Source organism: Micropterus salmoides, unplaced genomic scaffold (assembly GCF_014851395.1).
Source record: "Micropterus salmoides isolate LMB-PRFRI ecotype aquatic unplaced genomic scaffold, ASM1485139v1 Ms_hic_scaffold_10, whole genome shotgun sequence".
NCBI lineage: Eukaryota > Metazoa > Chordata > Actinopteri > Centrarchiformes > Centrarchidae > Micropterus > Micropterus salmoides.
This window is the reverse complement of record NW_024040041.1, coordinates 8,851,339-8,873,348: the sequence shown is the minus strand read 5'-3', so window position 1 is coordinate 8,873,348 and position 22,010 is coordinate 8,851,339. Positions and strand designations below refer to the sequence as shown.

The window sequence follows — 22,010 nt, the reverse complement described above, 5'->3', positions numbered from 1 at the left end:
ATCCCTGTAGTCATACAGCAGCAGGAATGAACTCTTACTTCACTCCTGTAGTCTCTTATTTAAATATCCAAACGCTCATTTCTCTGATTAACAATTAATCAGAATATAAGTGTTAGTTGCAGTCTTGCCTTATCATAATCCTGTAGTTATACTACTAAGTGTGTTGACGTGAATTAAACTGTTCAGATATGCCCAATAAAAATGACAAAACATAATCTGGAAAAGAAAACCACATGTCGAATGTTGCAGCCCATGTGTTTGTTAGACAGGTCGGAGAGCACTTGATGATCCAACACAACAACAGCAGACGAAGGGTTTTTTGGGTTCCTGTGGTCTGACAGGGGTGAGAGAAAGAAGTGGAGAGAGAGACAGACAGGAGAGGTTTACATGCTTCAAGAGAGGAAGAATGATGAGAATAGCTTCCTCTCTGTCTTTGTGTGTGTGTGTGTGTGTGTGTGTGTGTGTGTGTGTGTGTGTGTGTGTGTGTGTTTGATTTCTCTCTACCCCCACACGCTCACTCAGGCCGTCCCTCACACACTGCTGTCATTTCGGAGAGGGTGGGGACATTCACTATCCCATGATGACGATCTATTTCTGTCTGTGATCTCAGCTGCCAACTGTCATCACCATCCCGAAACTGAATCAGAAGTCCTGAAACACACTTAGGATTTCATCTGCATGTATGTCCGCGGGAGACATGACGTTATTTATAGCTGGAAAGCTCCGATATCTGTTCTCTCTTTTTCAGACTTCAATGTTCTACTGTGATCTTTCCCTCTGCTATCTCCATTTTCCCCTTTTCAATCTCTTATCCGGTCCCTTCCCACCACACTCTTCTCGCCTCATCTGGCTAAACTGTTCTGCTCTCTCCCTCCTCCTGGGAAGTATTCACTTGTGCCAGATACACAGGGGAACATCCTGTGTCAGTGGGGTTTAGGACGGTCTCCGCCCATTTGTTCGTACACTGATAGTGGTAAAATGATGCATCTAGCCTGCATAGTCTTAATATCATGCATCATTTGGACATTATTGTTACTGATTGGCACAGAGGGGGACTGTATTATTTGTGTGTGAGCCACACAAGCTAATAACCATAAAAAATCTCCACACCTGCCCCTCATTTCCCCTTAATGTTACTTCTGTTGCACCGCCAGCCTGCTGAAAACAACGCCTGTTCCACACCCAAGAGGCCCCAGAGCCTGTAGGGAGTGAAACCAGGGGCATCCGAATTCCAACACATGCACACACCCACACGCGTGCGCGCACACACACACACACACACACACAGATTGGTACATGCAAATGGCCTGCCTGGCCAGTGGGGCTGTCTGCCCTTCTGTTCGTAGGCTCATGAATGCGTAACTGGCAGCTGGTTCAACAGCATTACAGTGAGAAACACTCTTGCTGTTTAGTCACTCAGTGGTTGCAAATGGCCATATATACAGAAAAGTACATTGTAGTAACTAAAAAGAGTTTGATCTATGATAAATTATAAATATCTATATATAAATCTCTTAAAATGCTGCTGTTGTTTTCTTTAGCTGATGTTGTAAATGAGCATAATTATTAAACCTTTAACTGCTGACACTTAAATTTGACTAAGTACCCTTGGGAAAAATGAATAATGTATTTAGAAGTGCAGTTTTTCAGTTCAGAAACGGAAAGACATAAATACACATGAATTCGCTCTGGGCTGCTCAAACTGAACGCGAAGACATCTCCTGCGCAGGAGCCAGCATTTTTGATATCTCAGCCTCTGCTGACGAGTGACTAATCTGTTTTTATTCTTTCTCTTGTGACTCCTCCAACTTCATAGTATCTTGGTAGTTGTTGGTAGTTAATAATGAACTAAATGTGTACCCTCAAGGAAGACACCATTTCACTGACACATGTTTTAATTGCTTTGTGTTACAGATTTCTTCCAAGTTTGTAAATTGGGAACCCCAAGTATTGTACAAAGAAGTGTTAATGTCCGCCTTCAGCCTGCCTTCTCCTTAACTCCGTTCCACGCTGTGGATAAAGTAAAGTGACTTTTAGCATTACCTTAATCATTACTGGAGGATTTGTAGCCTCTAAGTCTGTTTATCTTATCAAGACTGCAGTTAGAGGATGTAACATATTACTGTTCCTCAGCCCTCTACTTAACTGTGTTTAATTTGCGTCTTATCATAATGGTCCGGAAGCTTGGAAGTGACAGTTAAACACTGCAGGTACCCACAGACCAGAACGCTTCCCAGATCACGCTGACTGTTTGCTACTTCCACTGTCTGGGAATGTGAATGAGCTCTGTCTCTCACACACACATACACACACATGCACACTTAGAGCTTTGTTCCTCTGGTTTTAAGTAGCTCTGGATTCTGTCGTGCTTCTGCTCTAGGCCACCATTTTTATATTACATTGCATTAATACGATCACCATATTCTGCTGTGATTAGGGAGTTGTGTGTGTGTGTGTAACAGTGGGTAAGCACCTCTCCACATATAACAGTAGTTTATGAGAGAGCAGCTCACTGGCTATCACTCAGGATTTCTTGTGTGTCTGAAGTGGTTGCCATGGCGCTAGAGTTTTCACTGTGTGCAGTTGTGTTTTATGACTTCTTTTATGAACCGAATTGTGAGAGCTCGAGCTGCAGTGTGGAAAAAATGTGTTATATCCAGATGCAAACACCCCAAAAGGCTGACAATCATATATTCAAGCCAACTTCCATTTCTGTAACATAGTTTCTTAGATATTTGCATGTTCCTAATCAGAAAGGTGGGTATTTTTTCTTTAGTTGGCAAAATACCTTGAAAAGGGTTTGTATGAGTAGGAACCTGGCCGTGAATTCCACTATACATAAATAAGTCTGCATAGGAGGGATCAAGGGCTGGTGTCAACTTTTTCTTTTAGTTATCTTTGCCCATGTTATCACAAGTATGAGATTAATGAGAATACGTGTGAATGCAATCATGGCTTGTTTGAGAGCTGGCTGATCCACATGCACAGAGTTAACATTAAAACAACAGTTTGCAGCAATTAGGAGTGCAATTTGTGGCTTAGACTTTGGGTCGAACTGCATTGAACTGGAGCCATATTGCTGAGGACCACTGACAACAAATGGACATGATTATGATCCTTAGCTAAGAAGAATGCTTTTCTACACCAAGGTTTGGTTTTAGCAGGGGATGTGGAGAATGTTTTTGGTGGTTGTGGGTCAGGGGCCTCAAACCTTTTCAGCCTGCAGCCTAAATGAGAGATTTTGCTTCTCACTCAGACTCATTTGAACCAGGAAAAAATAAAATACTGTTACGCTGGTCGTATTTCAATGTAACTCATTTTGACCCACAGCTTAAATCAATGGTTCTCAAACATTTTTGTCACGTCCCCATTCAGAAGCCAAAAAACGTTCTTGCCCCCCCACCCCAAAAGTGGAATTCATTTTTATCAGTCATTAACAATAAAGGCAATTGAAATAACTGCTAGCATTGTTTGTTTATGTCACCATGAATCATATTCATGCAACTTTAGGTCTGATCAACATCCATGACCCCCCTGAAGTGGTTCTGCGCCTCCCCAGTTTGAGAACCACTGGCTTAAATGATGATGCCTTTGTTTTTGCACGTTTTTGCTTATTAACTTCAAATCACTTATAGTTACTGATGACCATTTTCTAAGGCATACCGTAGTGTTGTTGGGTTTTTTTGTTGATTGTTGAACATATTTTCCCTGCTTTTCAGAATACAGTATATAGTCCTAATCTCTTGGCCTCCTGTTAATCAAGATCACTAATATTTAGTAAGAATGGGGAATTCCAGGAAGATTACATGTATAGCTATGAAAACAGTCCTGAGAGTGTACAGGGTTAAATGAGGTTGATAAAAGGGGGTCATGGTAATGATCAGGGCCTTTTGTGGAGATGGAGGGAGAGGGGGAATGCTCTGGAATGTGAAGAATGAGGGTTTGTTTAATCCTTGCAGGGGATAAATTATTAGCAACAAAAGAAACCCTGCTGTGCAAGACCTGCCCGTCTCCTACCATGGGAATCTAAAGTGAGATTTGTGCATGTGAGTATCAGTTTTTGTACACCCATGAGACAGACTGCATGCAGTTTAAATTGATAAAAATTTGTGATAGCAACCTCAATAAATTAGTGTCACTGTAGACGTGGACATGGCTGTTCAAGTGAAAGTATTATTTTTAAGAACTGCCTGCCCTCTATCTTAAACATGGAGTAGAAGTGAAGCATTTCACCCTTAAGTGAACTGTGATTGCTCTGAAAGCCTCCTTCTCCTGTGCTGTCATTTAGCTTGTATCCAAACAGAGACGTTATTGTGGTCTAACCTAAAACTTGATGAATGAATGGCCCGAGTTATTTCCATCTCCCATTAACATTACCTAAATGATTGGCTGTGAGTTGTTGTGGTGGAAATCACAGTGCGGCTGAAAGTTCTGATGAGGTGATCAAATGAAAAACATCTGTTGGTGTGGAAAAGTGATTTTGTTTTCGGTACTCTTTAGTGGTCTTAGTAATCTGGCTTTGCACCATTCATGGGGGAAAAGGGAAATGAGAGCAGCAGAGAGAAGGGGAAAACACAAAGGGGGAAAAGATTTGTGAGGCAGTAATGAGCTACTGGAAGGGAAGAGCACAGTTCAGTTTGATTGGTCCACCTACGCCTAGCCAGCATGGCATCCTGGGTAAATATGCGCCAGCAGTTAGGCAGTTAGTTGCCGTGGTGATCTAGGAAGCAGCAGCTGCCAAGAGGGCCGAGGTAGGAGCATGGACACGATGGATGCACGCATGCACCCACTCAAACGGCACCGGTAGACAAATTTACTTCTGTACAGTTACTTCTTCATCAGTATGTTTGATAGACAATGTTTCCATACCTCCAGTCTGGGGACAGCCGTGGCCAGAGGCTTACATTTTTAGGTTTTATGCCCATTCATCCCATTCTTGTGAACGCAATATGGGATTTGATAGTTAAAGGTCAAGGTCACTGTGTCATCAGAATGTCCTGGAAAACCTCTTTTTTGGCTTTTACAAATAACTAGCACCGCACGGGCTTCCCTCCTTCTCATACATTCTGCCTTTCATTTCCTTCCTCATTCGGAATTTCAAGCATCATCAGAATCACTTGACTGCAAACATCACATTGAAGCGAGCCTAGCTAATCGTGTGAGTGCGTGAGATTCACCTATGGCTCATAGAGAGGCTTTGCATCTGAAAATGCCAGGAGGAGACAAAAGCACCACATTTTGTCGGGCTATACTCTACAACAATCCACCTTTACATATTAATCAAGTACATGTCTACCTGTTTAGCCAATACTGTACATCTATAATAATCCTTCATTAATCAGTTCAACAATGTATATTCACTGGAATCATACATAAAGTGTTTTCTACATGTATTATGAGTTTGGACCGATAAGGATGTAAACTGCAACTTGACTGATTGGGTACAACCAGTCTAGTTACAAACCCTCCCCATGTTTCTGGCAAGTGAAGTCGGTGTCTACTTTAGCCTGTCTGACCTTACAGAAGGATACAATCACAACGGGGACAGTAGATTAAAGGAATGATTGTCTATCAGGGAAAGAGTTGGGGGGTGTAGATGTGGAGGGGATGGATTTCCACAGAGGAATATAAGGTCAACTGAAAAGTATGAAGAGGGCATCAGAGGTAAGCTGGGTAAATAGATGTCTGATGAGCAGAAAATGAAGTTAATGTAGCTGTAAAGGATTTCCAAAGAACAGTACCCTTTTATTTTCATACACAGACTTTTCCAAGATTCCTTTGCCGTTCCCCTCCCATTCGCCAGGACTGATAGGTGGCCTGTGTACACGTCACTCGTCCACAAACACAGTCATGCTCAAACACACCCCTACCTCACTTTGATAGGTCCATCTGTTTCTTCATTTATCTTACATGGACATTTGCCAATCTGCCATTTCATGTCAGCAATCAGGTGTCAGCTGAGGTCATCTTATTTCCCACACTGTCCAGAGGTCTCTTTATAATGATAGGTGGACACACACAGGAATATATTTACAAAATGTGAAAGGCTGTACTACTGTGGCACATTTTTCTGAATTTTTTGTTTTGTGGTTGTAGTTTTTGTCGTCATGTTGAGCCAACAACAAAATCTATTACTGCGCATGCCGCTACAATTCCAAACAAATGAGTGCTGCCAGACGAACAAAGCATAGTTTCTGTACACCAGAGGATTTTCACAGGAAATACTTATCTGTCACATGGTGTTTATTAAGGCACCAGAGCAACACTTGAAGTAACAGAATGGGCTGATTGACGATAGTTGCGGGGCACCTGGAAGGACCAGAGTGGCGCTTAGGGTGAACCTCTTAAGTGCAATTACAAAATCATAATTTGTAACAGGTTTTTTCCCTTTTCGTTGCAGATTGCAATCAAGTGCTAATTTCAGAGACATGAGGTCACACATGCAAACTGGCTCTCCCTTAAATCATGTAAAGCTGAATTGATGTTGCTTAGAGGCTGTTTAGTGAATGTGTTTTTGGTTTTCATATTCAGGAGAGGTTACGCAGTGTTGCGTGCCTCTGTCCAGTGAGACTGGAGGTGCAAGGTCTTGTGAAAATCAACATTCGGTGCACCTGATAAGCCTCAGGTTTATGTAGATGTGGCCGTGAAACGCAGACGGGAAGAGTAATCAAACTTTGACCTTTGTTTCGAAGGCTGCCTCATCATCAAGGGAGATGGGGCCAGTTAAAGTGAGCAGCTCATTCATCATTTCCACTGTTATAGTAACTTATTCAACCAAAGTGTGCATACATTTGTTTTATTCGTGCATATTTGTGTTTGAGCTTGTCTGCATTACATTTACATTCATCATTTTTCGAGAAAAAACAGACTTTTACTGGATAGAGAAAAAAATCACACGCACACATATGCAGCCAAACGCATTTGTCACTAGCTTGTGTCACCCGAGGGTGGCAGAATAAAAGGTAATTTCTTTGGTGAAAGTTACACCTTAAAGAATGTCTGAGCCGTCTGTGAAAACTGACCCACATCAACAAGGTGTGAGTTAGTGGTTTATATGAGGCAATCATCCCCACAGTGGATGGCTATTTGACAGAGAACTCATATTATTAGAGGTTCTAGCTCATCATAGTCTTTTGCTGAACTGGCTTTATTCAAACATAATGGAAGAAGAGCTCAAAGAGAACTGCATAGGAGACAACAAAGTACAACATTTAACAAAATGCCTTTCACCAGACATGACTGTAATCTTCAGGCACGTCTGCAATGTTCCTGCTACAAGACATACGGGGTAATATCTAACAGTCTAATCCGCTCCCATTCCCTCATCAGTGCAGCTTGCAGTTTTGAGAGATGTGAGTGCATATGGTATGGCCCCATTCCTTTCACTTTTATTGAGTTTAGGAATGTGGAGGTGTTCCTAAATTGCTCTTTCTCAGGAAATGAAATATCTCTTTACCTCCTGCCACAAGGATGTCAGCAGCGACCGAAGGGCAGCAGGAGGACTCACTTTGTGACTGACTCAAATAAAGTACCACATTAAAGTCATAATTAAACCCGTCTCTTGTCTTTGTATTGTCGTAGTGACATGATGGAATATTTACTCAATAAAGTCTCATGTGGAACCCAAATTACTTACCAAAATACCACCTCTACTCTAAGAGCCTGTTTGCTCACACAGGTGTGTGTGTGATGATGGACATGGTGTCCATCAGGAAGGAGTCCATATAGCTGTTCCTCCTTTATGTCGCTCACCTAGATGTTTTTGCCTCTGGCCTTTGTTGTTGGACCACGTGACGAGGTCATTTCAATAATGTCACCCATCCTCTAAAGAGCGCTGTGATGTCAGGCTTCGTTCTTCACACTACACAAGCAGATGGTTTTGTGATTTTAAGTCATGCCTGTAGCTTTCAGTCACAGTAAACAGTTACAACACTTCATGTGGTTTTTATCATGTGGCTCCTTTCATGTGAGCTGATGAGTGCTTTCTTGAGGGTGAATGTGTGGAAAAGGTGCGATTAATGAACAGTTTTAGGTATTTGTAGTTGTAGTTGAGGTTTAGAAGAGGTGTTCAGCTGAATGATAGATTGATGATGAAAATGATAAAGTTATTATTAGCAGTTATTATTAACAGGATATCACGAAATCAGGTTATGTAGAGGATTTACATAACTTCTATTTATTTATGAAACTGACATTTTAATTTTTTTCCAAAAATACATTATCTCATGTTGAAAGATATGCTTGTTGACCTTGTGTCAAGTAGGCCTAAGTTTCTACTTGTACACCAGTGGCTACTTCTGCAGGTGCCATGGGGTACTTGGAAAGCTCAGTTAAATCAACTAAATTCTGAAACAGTTAGCTAAATGTAATGGATGCATGATTGAAATAGTAATAGATCAGCAGTTTTACTAGTTAGCTAAAATTAAATTACTGAGACGTCCTGCTGCTGCCACTCCAAATAGTAGAAGCACAAATACAAACTTGAAGCTGAACCATATTCACAGAACTAATTCATCCTTTCTAAATATGAAAGAAATATGTGACATAATGTAAATGTTGTGTACCAGTGGGTATATTAGATTAGGGCATGGTCTAATTGTGCCATGAGAGGAGTGTCGGAGAAAAGGGTCAGTTCCCTCTGGGTTGTGGTTGTGAAGTTCTCTGTGGTGCGCAGCAGGGCCTTCGAAGTTGAGAGGTCACACACTTCAGTGGGCATAGCTAATCCTGTCATCTGGACTGTGGTCTGATTTCCTCAGTGTTTGAAAGGCGTGACAGCTTCGGTTACTAGTATGGGTGTCAGTTTATTGCCATTGCACAGCAAAGAGTAGTCTGGATGAAGGAGGCTGAGAAATGGGCTGTTTGATGTAAAGTGTAGAGCCCGACCAATATGGGTCCGATACCGATTTCGATATTTGAGGATTTTAAAATCCGATAACCAATATATTGGCTAATATTCTATTTTCTTATTTTAAGAAACGCATAACATAACACACATTTTGTGTGAAGGCACCGCGCAAGATGGCAGCCTTTTGTGTTTTCTGCTGTCCCTCTCTGGTAACTTTTACCAAGAAGAGCTCCTAAACATTGGACTTTCAACTGCTAACACTATTACACCGCTCCTGATCGAACCTGGAACTTTCCCAGAGTTATTAGTTGGAGAAGCGGCAGCTCTGTTTGGGATACTTTGGAGACGCCGAAGGGGAAGGCGAGCTGGCGCACTGGATAAACTGAGACAGCTGGGTTTTGCTCCCTTTGATCCACCTGGCGAATGTCCGCTCTCTGACCCAACAAAATGGACGAACTACTGCTCTTCAACCGAACTAACTTGGACTTCTGCAGATCTGCCGCCCTCTGTTTTACCGAATCCTGGCTCACCCGCACATCCCGGACACTGCTACACAACATTAAAGGACGCCTATCACTCTGTTCTCGGGGCAGCCTTGGGACTCTGTGATCACTGTCTGGTTCATCTCATCCCGACATACAAGCAGAGACTGAAATCCACTAAAGCTGTTGTAAAGAGTATGAAAAGATGGACCAACGAGTCAAAGCTGGTGTTACAGGCCTGCTTTGACTGCATTGACTGGAGTGTTTTTGAGGCTGCAGCCACTGACCTGGATGAACTAATTGACAATGTGACATCTTACATCAGCTTTTGTGAGGACGTGTGTGCAGACTAAAACCTTCCGCAGATACAACAACCAAAAACCCTGGTTCACAGCAAAACTCGGGCAGCTTCGTCAACCAGGCCAGGAACACTCTGACTAAAGAGGTCAAAGCAGCAAAGAGATGCTACGCTGAAAAGCTAGGAAACAGCTTCACAGCCAGCGACCCTGCATCAGTGTGGAAAGGCTTGCGGACACTCACTAACTACAGGAGACCATCCCCCAACTCTACTGGTACTCAACGACTGGCTGACGAGCTGAATGGTTTCCATTGTAGGTTTGAGAAGCTCACAGTCACACCTGTCCCCCACTCCAACACCATCTTCAAACAATCACCTGCCACACTCTCAACCCCCCTCTCCGACCTTTCACCTGCACTCATGATCTGTGAGGGGGATATGCGGCAGTTCTTCCAGAGGCAGAAGATCAGGAAGGTTCCTGGCCTGGACGGTGTGTCTCCATCCTGCCTGAAAATCTTCGCAACAAATCTGACAAGCTGGCCCACATATTCACACAGATCTTCAACAGATCACTGGAGCTGTGTGAAGTTCCCTCCTGTTCAAACGCTCCACAATCATCCCAGTCCCCAAAAAACCCTCCATATCTGGACTAAATAACTACAGGTCTGTCGTCCTGACATCTGTAGTCGTGAAGTCCTTTGAAAGACTGGTGTTGGCCCACCTGAAGGACATTACAGGCCCTTTGCGGGACCCCCTTCAGGTTGCCTTCAGGGCTAACAGGTCAGTGGATGATGCAGTCAGCTTGGCACTGCATCACATCCTGTAACACCTCGACTCTCCAGGGACATATGCAAGGATCCTGTTCGTGGACTTCAGCTCGGCGTTCAACACCATCATCCCAGACATCCTCAGCACCAAACTCACCCAGCTCACTGTTCCAGCTTCCACCTGTCAGTGGATCGCAAACTTCCTGACTGACAGAGTCAGCAGGTGAGACTGGGGAACATCACATCCAGCACCCGGACTATTAGCACTGGCGCCCCCAGGGGTGTGTGCTCTCCCCACTGCTCTTCTCCCTCAACACACAACGGTCATCATCCTGAATCCTTTGCTCTCTGTTCGTGGCACTATTGCACTATTATTCTGCCCTCACTATGATGAAGACACAGTGGCTAGCTTGGCGGATAGCTAACAGGTTCTTTAATGAATAAATATCCAGGAGACAGCAGGTAGTTTCGGGATGTTTACTGTTAGAAACACTGTAAAACTGAAATACAGAAATAAAAAATAAAGGTCACAATTTTTCCTGCATATGAAGCTTGCCGTCACAATATCTACGATTAGCACGATGCTAACTTAACATGGAAAATGCCATTAACGGTCTAACGCGATTATCATCGCGATCGTTTTTTAATGTTTGCCACACAATTAAAATGCTGTTTCCAATAACCATGACAAGTGAGCCTCATAAAACATAAGCAGTACTTTCAGACGTGTTCTTATGGATTAATACGAGACAAAGTGAACAAAAAGGGGGAAAACAGCTTTACTTCCAGACCTTTGCTATCATAATAATGATAAACTGGGCTCTCCTACATAGGCAAATATATATATATATATATTTGTCATGGTGTAGTTATTACCTTACATATAATCTGCCACAATGACTAGCCTACTTTCTACATCTAGTTTATCACCTGCACTCTGTTAGTTCTATCCAATGCTACAGATTTCTTAACAAACTTCTGGATCTATGATACAGTGACGCAGAGGAAACGGTGCCCTTGAAATGATCTAATACTACATGACTGTCTACAACAAGGACCTGCCACTGTGTGTTAGATACTTGTTCAGCTCACATTTATTCACAAGTTTCAGTCTGGTTTAATCATTTCTGATACGCTGACTGTAAGTGAGACACTACAGTTTAATCGCTCATTAGGCTACTGTTAGCCTCATCCACTGATAAACACAGCGTTAGCTTTGTGGCTAATTTAGCAACTTGCAGCGTTATCTACTGTTGGCGATGTTAGAAAATATCTAGAAGTAATAAATTAGAGAGAAATAAGAGGACCGGTCGCTAGGACTGCCAAACTGTTTAAAAAATAAATCTATAATCACGTCTGTCAGCAGCATAGCCTCCAACACTAGGTTACCGTAACATTAAACACGCTGAGCCTGGAGAGGGCAGTGAAAAATGGGAGGGTTATCAAGTCAGGTCTCCGATGAAGAGAAGTGATGAGAGCTATTTTATTAATATTTAAGTCATGTAATTGACGTGACAAAAGACAAACTCACAGGGCACACTGAGTGTGAGAGCTACTCATCGTAGCTCTGAGCTCCAGTAGACTGCGGTCAGCTGATGTTTAGTTCTGTGGTGCTGCAGCATTGTCAACAGAGCAGAACAGGGCAAACTATGCAACACTCAAGACATGAGGGAAGGATCCGACTCTCTTGTTTCTCTTTTTAATAATCATATCGGCTGTTATAAACGCCGATGCAGTTAAATCTGCAAGTAGCTTATATCGGCCGATAATATCTGCAGAACGATAAATCGGTCGGGCTAAAATGTACTCTTGCCACATACACTGGTTAAATGTCGCTTTGGTGTCCATGAAGTAATATTTCACTATTTCCAGTTCTTCACAGGAAAACTATTAGTTGTGTTAATTTGTGATCCTACCATACAGTCTTGCTCACATACTGTAGCTCCTGTATTTGCATGTTGATGCTGTGCCTGTACCAACAAAAAGAACTGGGTACGTTGTGTTATAGTCCCAACAGCTTGACCGCAGTTGTAATGAAGGGTAAAACCAGGGAGAGCATGGAAAGATTCTGACTCTGTTTTTCTGTTTTCTCAAAACAGATCGTGAGGACCAATCAATCCTTTGCACGTAAGTACAGCAACCCTTAGCTCTCTATTGATTGTGCTTTCCTCTCTTGAGATAATTACTCTGTTAGGACTGAGGGTTGTTCTGTTCTTTAAGGTGGTTCTGCTGATAGAGCAGCTTGATGGGCTGAAAAATGAAACTCTCTCAGGATAAAGATTATATAGCTGCACCTCAATGGGGTTACCTTGTATAAAGGCAGGGTCTCACTTCTTGTCCTCGAAATGTTTATATATGTACTTAACAGCTAGGAAGAGTAAAAATAAGAACTGATACAGTGCAATGAGAGCACATACGGATCATCACTTATGAATTAGCTGGTTGTTTTGTCTCTATGAAGAAACACGTTCTCCATCTGCCTTGTTTCTCTCACCCTGAGTCAGTTAGCCAGTTCCCATCATCCTGCTGTTTAATTTAAAGACTGGTTTCAAATAGCTTTTTGTGGATGCTGGGTTGTGCAGCAGCTCTACCCAATACCGAGGCAGTTATGAGTGTGGTCTGATGCCGTGCCTTCATCTTCTATGGCAGAGAGTAATTAAGTGGCACACTCTTTCAGTGTGGCTTTAGTTGACACTGCCAATGAGCATACAAGAGCTGTTGCATAATCTGTCTTCAATTCTCAATAACTGCACCCTCTGTTGGTGACAATGGGGCCATTTTAGCAGTATTTCGCCAATGTTTAATAAGTAGGGTGGTCACGAAGCTGGAAATAAATCTATATTGAACAGAGAAAGACTTTTGGTGATTATTTTCCATCAAAATACAGTAAAGCAAACAGGCCCAGTACGTGGTTAAAAGTGACTCTCGCTATTACCTTTTGTTGTCTTCCTCTTGCTGTAGTGCTAAATTTCCCTCCTGAGATCAATAATGTTTGATTTCATCTAATCTTATCTTGTATTTTAGCCAAACCTCCATTTCTTTCAAGAGATGTAGCATCACATTGTTAATACTGTTTTATATGCTACTCTTCCTCCAAGGAACATTAATCCTAGAGAAACACTGATTTAAAAAAAATAAATCACACTTTATGTGCAGGTCAGTTCCCAACAAGGATGAACCTGTGTTAAGTATCAGACACAAGATTTGAGGGTGAAGGAAGTCTGCAGACAGCTGTAAAACTGCTCTCTAGCTCACTATGAACACAAGCCTATGTCTATATGCTGACCAAAGAACAGAACAGGGAGTGGCCCATGAGAGAGAGAACTTGTAGAATCTCTCACTGAAGAGCTGAGACTACAGTTGACTTTTTGCCATATGAGAGTTGTGAGAAAGCAGGAGATAGATAGTGTTCACAGAGTGAGGGGTTCTGCCGCAAGTGACCCTGTAATATTACTCCTGTAAAACCATGAAACTGGCATGTGTAACTAACTTGACCTATATTGCTATGCCCTTTATCCTGTGTTCGAGGACCCGCCCATCGAATTCTAGTGCAGCAGCTAAAACTGCAGTGCTTATGTGCAGCTTAGCTAATAGCCAGCTAGACTAAAGCCACCGGTATGTTGCTAGATGCAGTATTGCTGGCCTGGTTTCGGTGTTGGCTCTGATTTTTCTGGGCTCTGGGACCTAACTGTGGAAGCTGTGGAAGGGCCTGCCTGAGCACAGCTATCATTAGAGACAGCCCAAAAGCAGAGCCTGGAAACTTTGGAGACTGGCCCACCAAACCACAGGGTTCTCCAGTAAAACAGACGGACAGACGGATGGATAGATTTAGAAAACAACAGATAGTCTGATGCTCCTTCACTCTCTCCTTCTCTCTTTGTTTATTCTTTTCTTGGGCTTCGTCCAGTCCCTCTTGACCACCATAATGATGAGAGTTGTTTTGGTTAGGGTTTTACAGTGTTTTGTGTGTACCTTGCTAAATTGTGGGCAACTTACACAGATTTATTTCTGTAATGTGGCTATGCCTCACAACTTGAAGCCTGTAATTCATGATTGCAAACAAAGGATGTTTTGTTTACTTAATTAATTTTTGGAAGTGATGGGAAAACAGTGTTCATTAAAGGTGGGGTATGTGATTCATATCCAATACATGTCTTTTTAACAAATTAAGAGAATATCTCCTCATGGTCTGCTAGCAGTCCGTTCTGTGTGTGCGCTGGAAAATATCCAGTGTTTGCACACAGCCCTGGCTCTGTAAATAGGTAACAAGCAAAGTGGCTCAGGCCGAGCCACATAACACTGATACAGCCATGATTTGTGTGTCAGGTAACTTTAAATGACTCACCCACGGACATTCAGCTTACTTTCAGAGAGTTATGAGTATCGCTGTCTGGAGCTGGTGTGCTGGCTCTGAGGCCGTCTCGTCCTCTCTCGTTGTTAGCTTTGCAGCAGCAACAGTTTGCTAATCCAAAACCTAGCTAACGTTAGTTACTTTACTTGCTGTGTCGTTGGTCCCGTGATATCATGTTATTTGTCGTAGTATTGGATTTCTCCAGAAACGCATACCCCACCTTTAAGTCACTCGGTCCACTGTGTGTATATCCATGCTGTCTGTCCCCTTTGTCTTCAGGGGTGAATCAGGCGCTGGCAAGACAGAGAACACGAAGAAGGTCATCCAGTACCTGGCCCACGTTGCCTCCTCACACAAAGGACGCAAAGACCACATTCCTGTGAGAGCCCCACTGCCTACATATTTACTTCTCTTTTCTTGGCCAAACACAGGCCTCTAGTTTCTCCTGACCTCTCATATACATCCTATTTGAACTAGCCTTGGTATTTGTGAATTAGCTCATCATGATTGTTATTTAAAGGAATAGTTTGTCATTTTTGGAAACACGCTTATTTGCTTTCTGGCAGGCCCCCCCATAAAACATCAAAGTGTTGTTTTTTTACACTTTTTGTTTTTGTTCATTAAATGAATGATATAATGTGTTAATTAGTGAGCTTTAGAGGTGCTGGTAGATGAATTTTGTTTGGACAGAGCTAGGCAAGCAGTTTCCTCCTGTTTCCAGTCATTGTGCTAAGCTAACCAACTGGTGTAGCTTCATATTTACCACACAGACATGAGAGTGGGATTAATCTTCTTCCTGAAAGCGAATAAGCGTATGTCAAAAAATGTCAAACTATTCATTAATGAATTGTAATGTTACTGTACTCTACTCCAAATGAAAGTGCATAGCTTAGTTTGGATATTTGATATTAGCTGATAACAAGTTGTGTATTAATCCACGGCTAACCTAATAGATTTTAATACAGCCTGACTGGTCACTACTCCTGCCTCATGTCATCCAAAGCCATTCTGCAAAGAGTGTCCCCAATGCTGGACTAAGTGTGTACTGGTTATCTGTTTCCTGAGGCTTGTGTCTGATATAAGCGCTTCAGGTTTTAACACTTACATTTGTTTATCCATAACAAACAGCCCGAATCTCCCAAAGCATTCAAGCTCCAGGCAAGTGTATCTCCCGCTTTCTTAAAAAGAGTGTGTGGTCCGTTTTGATATTTGTGTGTATGTGCATGCCCTTCTCTCTCAATCTCTGCTGCTTCCATGATGATGTTGACAGACTAAGCTTCTCTGTTCATGAGGTATTTGTTTGTGCTGGCTCAGTCTCACATGATTATTTGAAGCCCACTCAATCTGCCATTAAACCAGCAGGCTCATGATACTAAAACAACTTTTATCAGTTGCTTCAAGTTTGTTAGCAGTTGGAAATTGAGGTGTTTCATTAGAAAACATGACGTCAGTCAGATGCAAAAACTGTTCACATTAAGTGGTAGTCGAGCATTAACTGAATCTGTATAGCTTTTCTGTGTACGTCCTCTGTTTCTGCGGTTTACATGGTGCACATGAAGTGTGAATTCAGACCACAGCCACACTAAACATCTCTCCTCAAATGTTTTAAGGGTTTTGCATTTTAGTTAACTAAATATATGACACTACATGCACAGGTAAAAAGATGATGAAACATGATGTCAGTAATTTTTTAATATATTCTTGCATGTTTTCCATTGGTAATGTACTCTAGATGCATGTGTTTAGTTTGAAGAGTAGTTCAGTTAATAATTCATTGGCCTATTCTTTAGCCTTGGTTGGGATAATATTATTCCGGTAACCAACCATATGTGGCTTTTGCTGCCCAGTCAATAACCAAACACAGGAGACGTTTCTGTGGATGTTGTTGCCTCACCTGGATTTTCAGTTTTGAATCCACAATGTTGTGTCCCAGAAGTAACACAAGTGATACTCTGCTGACGCAGTATTGAATTTGTCCCATCTCCATCTCCTGTCTCTCGTGTGCTCAACAAAACTTGATATTTTCTGGCTCACCCCTGCTTTGCTTGATTTATCCAGGAGCTATTTTTCTTTCTTCCCTAAACCAATACCCGATGTTTCCGTGTCCTCTGTAAATTTAATAACTATAGAAGCAGAGTCTTAGCTGAAACCTATAACCTGCAGCTTTGAGCACACAGAATCCAGGTGAATGCCTGTTTAATATGCTGTATTTCAGTACCTGAGAGTAAGTAGCTGTAACTCAGGGCTTTAGTGCTCCCCTGCCAGAGTACACCATCCACACCATCTGACCTCCTTAATGCTGCTTTCCCTCTGTGTTGCATTACGGCTGCCTCTGAGCACAGGCCAGAGGAATGTAGAACCAGGGATCGAGGGAGAGCGAAGATATGGTGGAGGAGAGAGGTTCAGAAGGGGGAGATGAAGTAGTGGAGAAGAGGTAAAGCAGACTAGTGGGGACCAGACTTTCACATATCTCTCAGGGAGAAAGACAAATGGGCATGCCTGTTTTTTATTCTACAGGGACAGATGCACTGGTATCTGTGTTATTCCATATTAAAGCCTGAAATGTCTCATCAGTTCTCTCTGATGTACTCTTTTCTTGCTCTGTCTCTACTACTGGCCAAAGAATTAGATTTTGCAGTCAGAGAGTATCATGGAGTGAGATCAGGGTAAGATCTGATCTGCTGTAGGGGATAGTTCTGTACTGCCAGAGCCCTGGGCAGAGGAGACCGTTTAGGGGAACTGGAGGTTTCAGGGCCTTTAGGGAATGTCCCAACCACCTATCAACCCAGGGTTTGAGATTTGGGAGGAAGCCATCATTACCATCATGGTGGTACAGTCTTTGGATATATAGGGTATATCATCAAAGCCACAGGAATGTGCAGGCCGGAAGAAGGCTCTCACTCATCAACTAACCACTCACTGTAGGGAATATGTCGAAACACACTCACTATATTGCCTTTGTGGTTTCACGAGTTCCATTAAAACTTTTTGGTTGTCTTGGACCATTAAACTTGTTAAATTCCCCTGACAAAAATCACATTGTACTGCAACTGATTAAAGTAAAGCCAGCAGAGCCATGATAAATTGCTGACTGTCTGAACAATTGGTTTAGCATATTACATTTTTTCTTGCTGCTCTGTAATGAAGAATTGACCAGCTTTTGTATGTTTTGGCTGACACAGAAAATTAAATAGTGATAAAAAGACTCATTACGTGGTGCCAGGCGTTAGAAATGTTTGACAGCTACTTGGGTTCTAAACTCTCTGTCTTTCTCCACAGGGTGAGTTGGAACGCCAGCTCCTGCAAGCCAACCCCATCCTTGAATCTTTTGGCAATGCCAAGACAGTGAAAAATGACAACTCATCTCGCTTTGTGAGTCTTCAGTTCCTGTTTAAATGATCATTCTCTTGCTTTATGTACAGATAGTAGTCAGAAGGGAAAGAGATTTGCATCAATTTGACTATCAGTTGTAGTTTCCATTTGCCTTGCCTGTACAAAGAAATGTACATAATCTCAAGCAAAGTTAAGTTAGAAACACACATGCTTTTATTACCAACTCACCATAAAGATAACAGTAGTGAGGAGTCCTCCCTCTACGTCTTAGATACTATAATTCTATGGAGGGTTTCTCAAGGTTAGCATTTTAAAACTAAAATTGTATGGATTATAAGAAGTTTGAATCTATGTATCTTTCATGTTTTACCTCTTAACTCTACCTTGGGATAAAAAGCAAAATTGGCCCAAAATGTATGAGAGATAGAGATGAGAAGCTCAATACCCACTACTCTCATGTCTGGACCATGACTCTATATAAAGATGGAAGTCTTCACTTCCGCCCACTGTACAGAATTGAATCCAAAATATCCTGGATAAGAACGATCTAAAATTTCAGAAACGTTCTTTGGGAAAAATGTATTTTACGTGTACTTTTTTTAGTTTGTTCCATCCGCTAATGGAGGGGGCGGGGTTTATGACCTATACAGCCGCCGGCCACAAGTGGGTGGAATCCGAGATGTTTTGGATTCACGTTTGGGGAGCTGTCATGTCATCCATGGTCTGTGTGGTGAATATGAAGCTACAGCCACCAGCTGGGTTAGCTTAGCTTAGCATAAAGACTGGAAACGGGAAAACAGATAGCCTGACTCTATCTGAAGGTTAAAAAAATCTGCCTACCAGCACCTCTGCAGCACCAGGCAACCAGTGGAGACTCTGCTCCCTGCCAAGAAGTAGTCTGCCATGTAACCCCCCCGTAAAACCGTGTGTTGAAGAACACTTGTTGTTCCCCTTGCTTTCAGTCATAAGCTGCGTTTCGGCCAAAGGAACTATACCCCGGAACTAGGAACCTTTGAAGGAACTCACTGCGTTTCCAGGGACCAGGATCTAAATTTAGTTCTAGGGTCTTTATATAGACTAGTGCTAAGCTAAGCTAACCAGCTGCTCAATGTAGCTTCAAATTTACCACATGTAAGAGTGGTATCGATCTACTCATCTAACTCTCGACCCGAGAGTGATTATTTAAATTTCCCAAAATTCCTTTACTATATCTTTTGGGGCTTTTTAATTTAAATATGTAACTTTCGAATATTTGATAAAAACAATGATTTTGTTTATAGGTCTTGTTTCACAAGTCTCTCTTCTCTAATAATTTCCTAAAATGTCAAGTATTATAAAGTAGACTGATGCTGTGCTTGTTATATGATGAGTTTCAGGAATCACAACTATCCTCGCTCTTAGCATTTTACATTTTTGGATGACTATGTCAACCATGTGCCCAGGATTAACCACCATGGCGTTCAGTCCTCATGAATCACCAGTTGTTTCAGATGAGAAGCAATGAGGACCAGTAGACAGATGGGCCACATATTCACACACACACGTACATGCACACTGTCAGGAAACCACAGACATACCTGAGATTCTTTCTGACTTGTTAACCTACCTTTTCCTAATATAGACATTTTGTTCTCCACTGTGTGTCTGTCATCTGCAAGAGTCCACAAAGTGGTGTTTAAAAATGCAACAATGCTCGAAGGGAGAGGAACATATGACATATGCACACACAAACACACATAAACACATATAGCACAGTTCACGCTGACATCATAGGCTTTTTTAATTAACCTGTGAAGTTTCAACAAGCTCAACCACGTTTTTTTAACATAAATTTCTTGTCTTGTCTTGTTTCTTGCAGGGGAAGTTCATCAGAATCAACTTTGATGTCACAGGCTACATTGTCGGGGCCAATATTGAAACATGTATCCTCATTACTGGGACAGGCTGATGGAGCAGAAGGTCAAAGGATTGTTTCAAACACAACAAAGGGAGCTAAAAGACAGGGTACACATTGAGTTTGGAGCTGAGAGCAGCGGTCTGGCTATTGGACTCACTTATGCTTAACCACAAGAATGCCATTCCCGTTCTTCATATTCTCCAGATGGAGCTAGAGGGCACTGAGCTCTAAAGACGTTTTTATTTTTGTTCCTCATGTTTATTCATGTTTATTTATGCCTGGTGAGGGAAACAATGGATAAGGCTCCTCAGGATAATATTCCTTTGTTGCAACACTCGTAGTAGAAATAAGCATTTGATTCCCCAGTGTTTTCTAGGAAGACTTATTGGTTGTGTACTTTATTAGAGTTATTGAGTTCATGTTGTTAGATCCTTGTCAGTCCTTAACCTTTGCTCTCAGACCTTCTGGAGAAGTCCAGGGCCATTAGACAGGCCAAAGATGAGAGGACCTTCCACATTTTCTATCGCCTGCTGGCAGGAGCTGGAGAGCATCTCCGAAGTGAGTGTTTGACAACTGCTACAAAGAGCAATCAGAATAAACAAAAGTATCAGCGCAATGACAGTGAGGTTTCATGTTTCTGCCACTTTGCTTCAGGCAATAGAGCTAAAGAAAGCTGCTTTGAATTTGCACCAGCCAACTAATCTTTCTTGTTAATTTTTAATTTAGCTCATCGGTGCATTGTTCCATGATGATGCAGAACGTGTTTAGACATTTCAAGTCAACACTTTACAACTCATTTCTCTCCCTGGCTTGTCCGCTTACTCTCTGAGTCTAGACTGAGCTGTCTCTACTGAAAATGGATGCAAATTTAACACCTACCTCACTGACATCAGACAGTCTTTAAAAGTGGCAAAATCAACAGGCATCATGGGCCTACTACACTTCATAAACAGAAAGTATACACTGAAACGAATCCTGAAACATTCAACACTGTACATTAACTAGAAGAACATACAGCACAAAGCTAAAAGCATGAAAATGAGGATACTGATTAAAATGACCATTAAAATAATATAGTTTTTGAAAAACTTTCTTTTTGTTCTCCAGCGGACCTGCTCCTCGAAGGCTTTAACAACTATCGTTTCCTGTCAAATGGTAACATTCCCATCCCAGGCCAGCAGGACAAGGATAATTTCCAGGAAACATTGGATGCCATGCACATCATGAGCTTCTCCCACGATGAGATTGTCTGTGAGTAGTACTTCCAGATGTGCTCTGAAACAAAGTATTCTCCTTCTCTTTCTATAATGAATGACTTTGTTTCCTCTCTCTTACCATTACCTAATTGCTATCTTATCCTTGCCAGGCATGTTGAAGGTGGTCTCTGCGGTGCTGCAGTTTGGCAACATCATCTTTAAGAAAGAGAGAAACACTGATCAGGCCTCCATGCCTGAGAACACAGGTAAACCTCCATCATCCAGTCACAGTAAAACACCTCCTCCTCCCTACTGTCAGTCATGATTCATGAATACAGAAAATGAGATGACTATAGCGCTTCTGCTTCCACCACAACAGGCAGTGGAAAACCGATGATCATTTCCACACGTATACATACTCACACAATCGCCTCATTCTCAGTGAGCACATGCTTTATTTGAAACATCATTGCACTGAAGTTACATTTGTGTGTCTGTTGGCATGCTTGTCATCAGTCATGACTAAATTGTATTCACATACCTCTCAGTGTAATATATAAAATATAGTAATTTTATTAAGTTTTCGGTCTGATCCATTAACATAGTCAACATAGTCAGCCATCAACTTAGTTCCCTAAGAACTCACTTGAACAAAGTCCCTCCACCCAGCCAGAAAAGGCTGAGTCTGGGTATGGTCATATATTCTGCATTGTTTAAATGTAGTTAGGCAGTATTGTTTTCAGACTTGCTTATTTGATGTTTTATTTCATTGTTTGAACCTAACATCAACCTTTAATCTGAAGAGAGCAAAAAAAAAGTCTGTCTGTCTCATCTTTAATGA

The 22,010-nt window shown here is 41.9% G+C and overlaps 1 protein-coding gene across 4 annotated transcripts in view; it reads left to right on the top strand.

Annotated features, from left to right (window-relative positions):
- The window catches only part of LOC119883918 (myosin-10), a 61,153-nt gene that overhangs the window by 19,471 nt on the left and 19,672 nt on the right, over positions 1-22,010 (top strand). For 2 of the 4 annotated variants that reach the window (XM_038694419.1, XM_038694417.1), the window contains 8 exons: positions 12,492-12,519; positions 15,023-15,122; positions 15,872-15,901; positions 18,023-18,115; positions 19,935-19,998; positions 20,433-20,531; positions 21,081-21,224; positions 21,340-21,435. In XM_038694419.1, the coding sequence (XP_038550347.1) occupies positions 12,492-12,519; positions 15,023-15,122; positions 15,872-15,901; positions 18,023-18,115; positions 19,935-19,998; positions 20,433-20,531; positions 21,081-21,224; positions 21,340-21,435 (654 nt within the window). The remainder of the gene's footprint in view (positions 1-12,491; positions 12,520-15,022; positions 15,123-15,871; positions 15,902-18,022; positions 18,116-19,934; positions 19,999-20,432; positions 20,532-21,080; positions 21,225-21,339; positions 21,436-22,010) is intronic. The other 2 variants (XM_038694423.1, XM_038694430.1) reach the window with 1 other exon arrangement.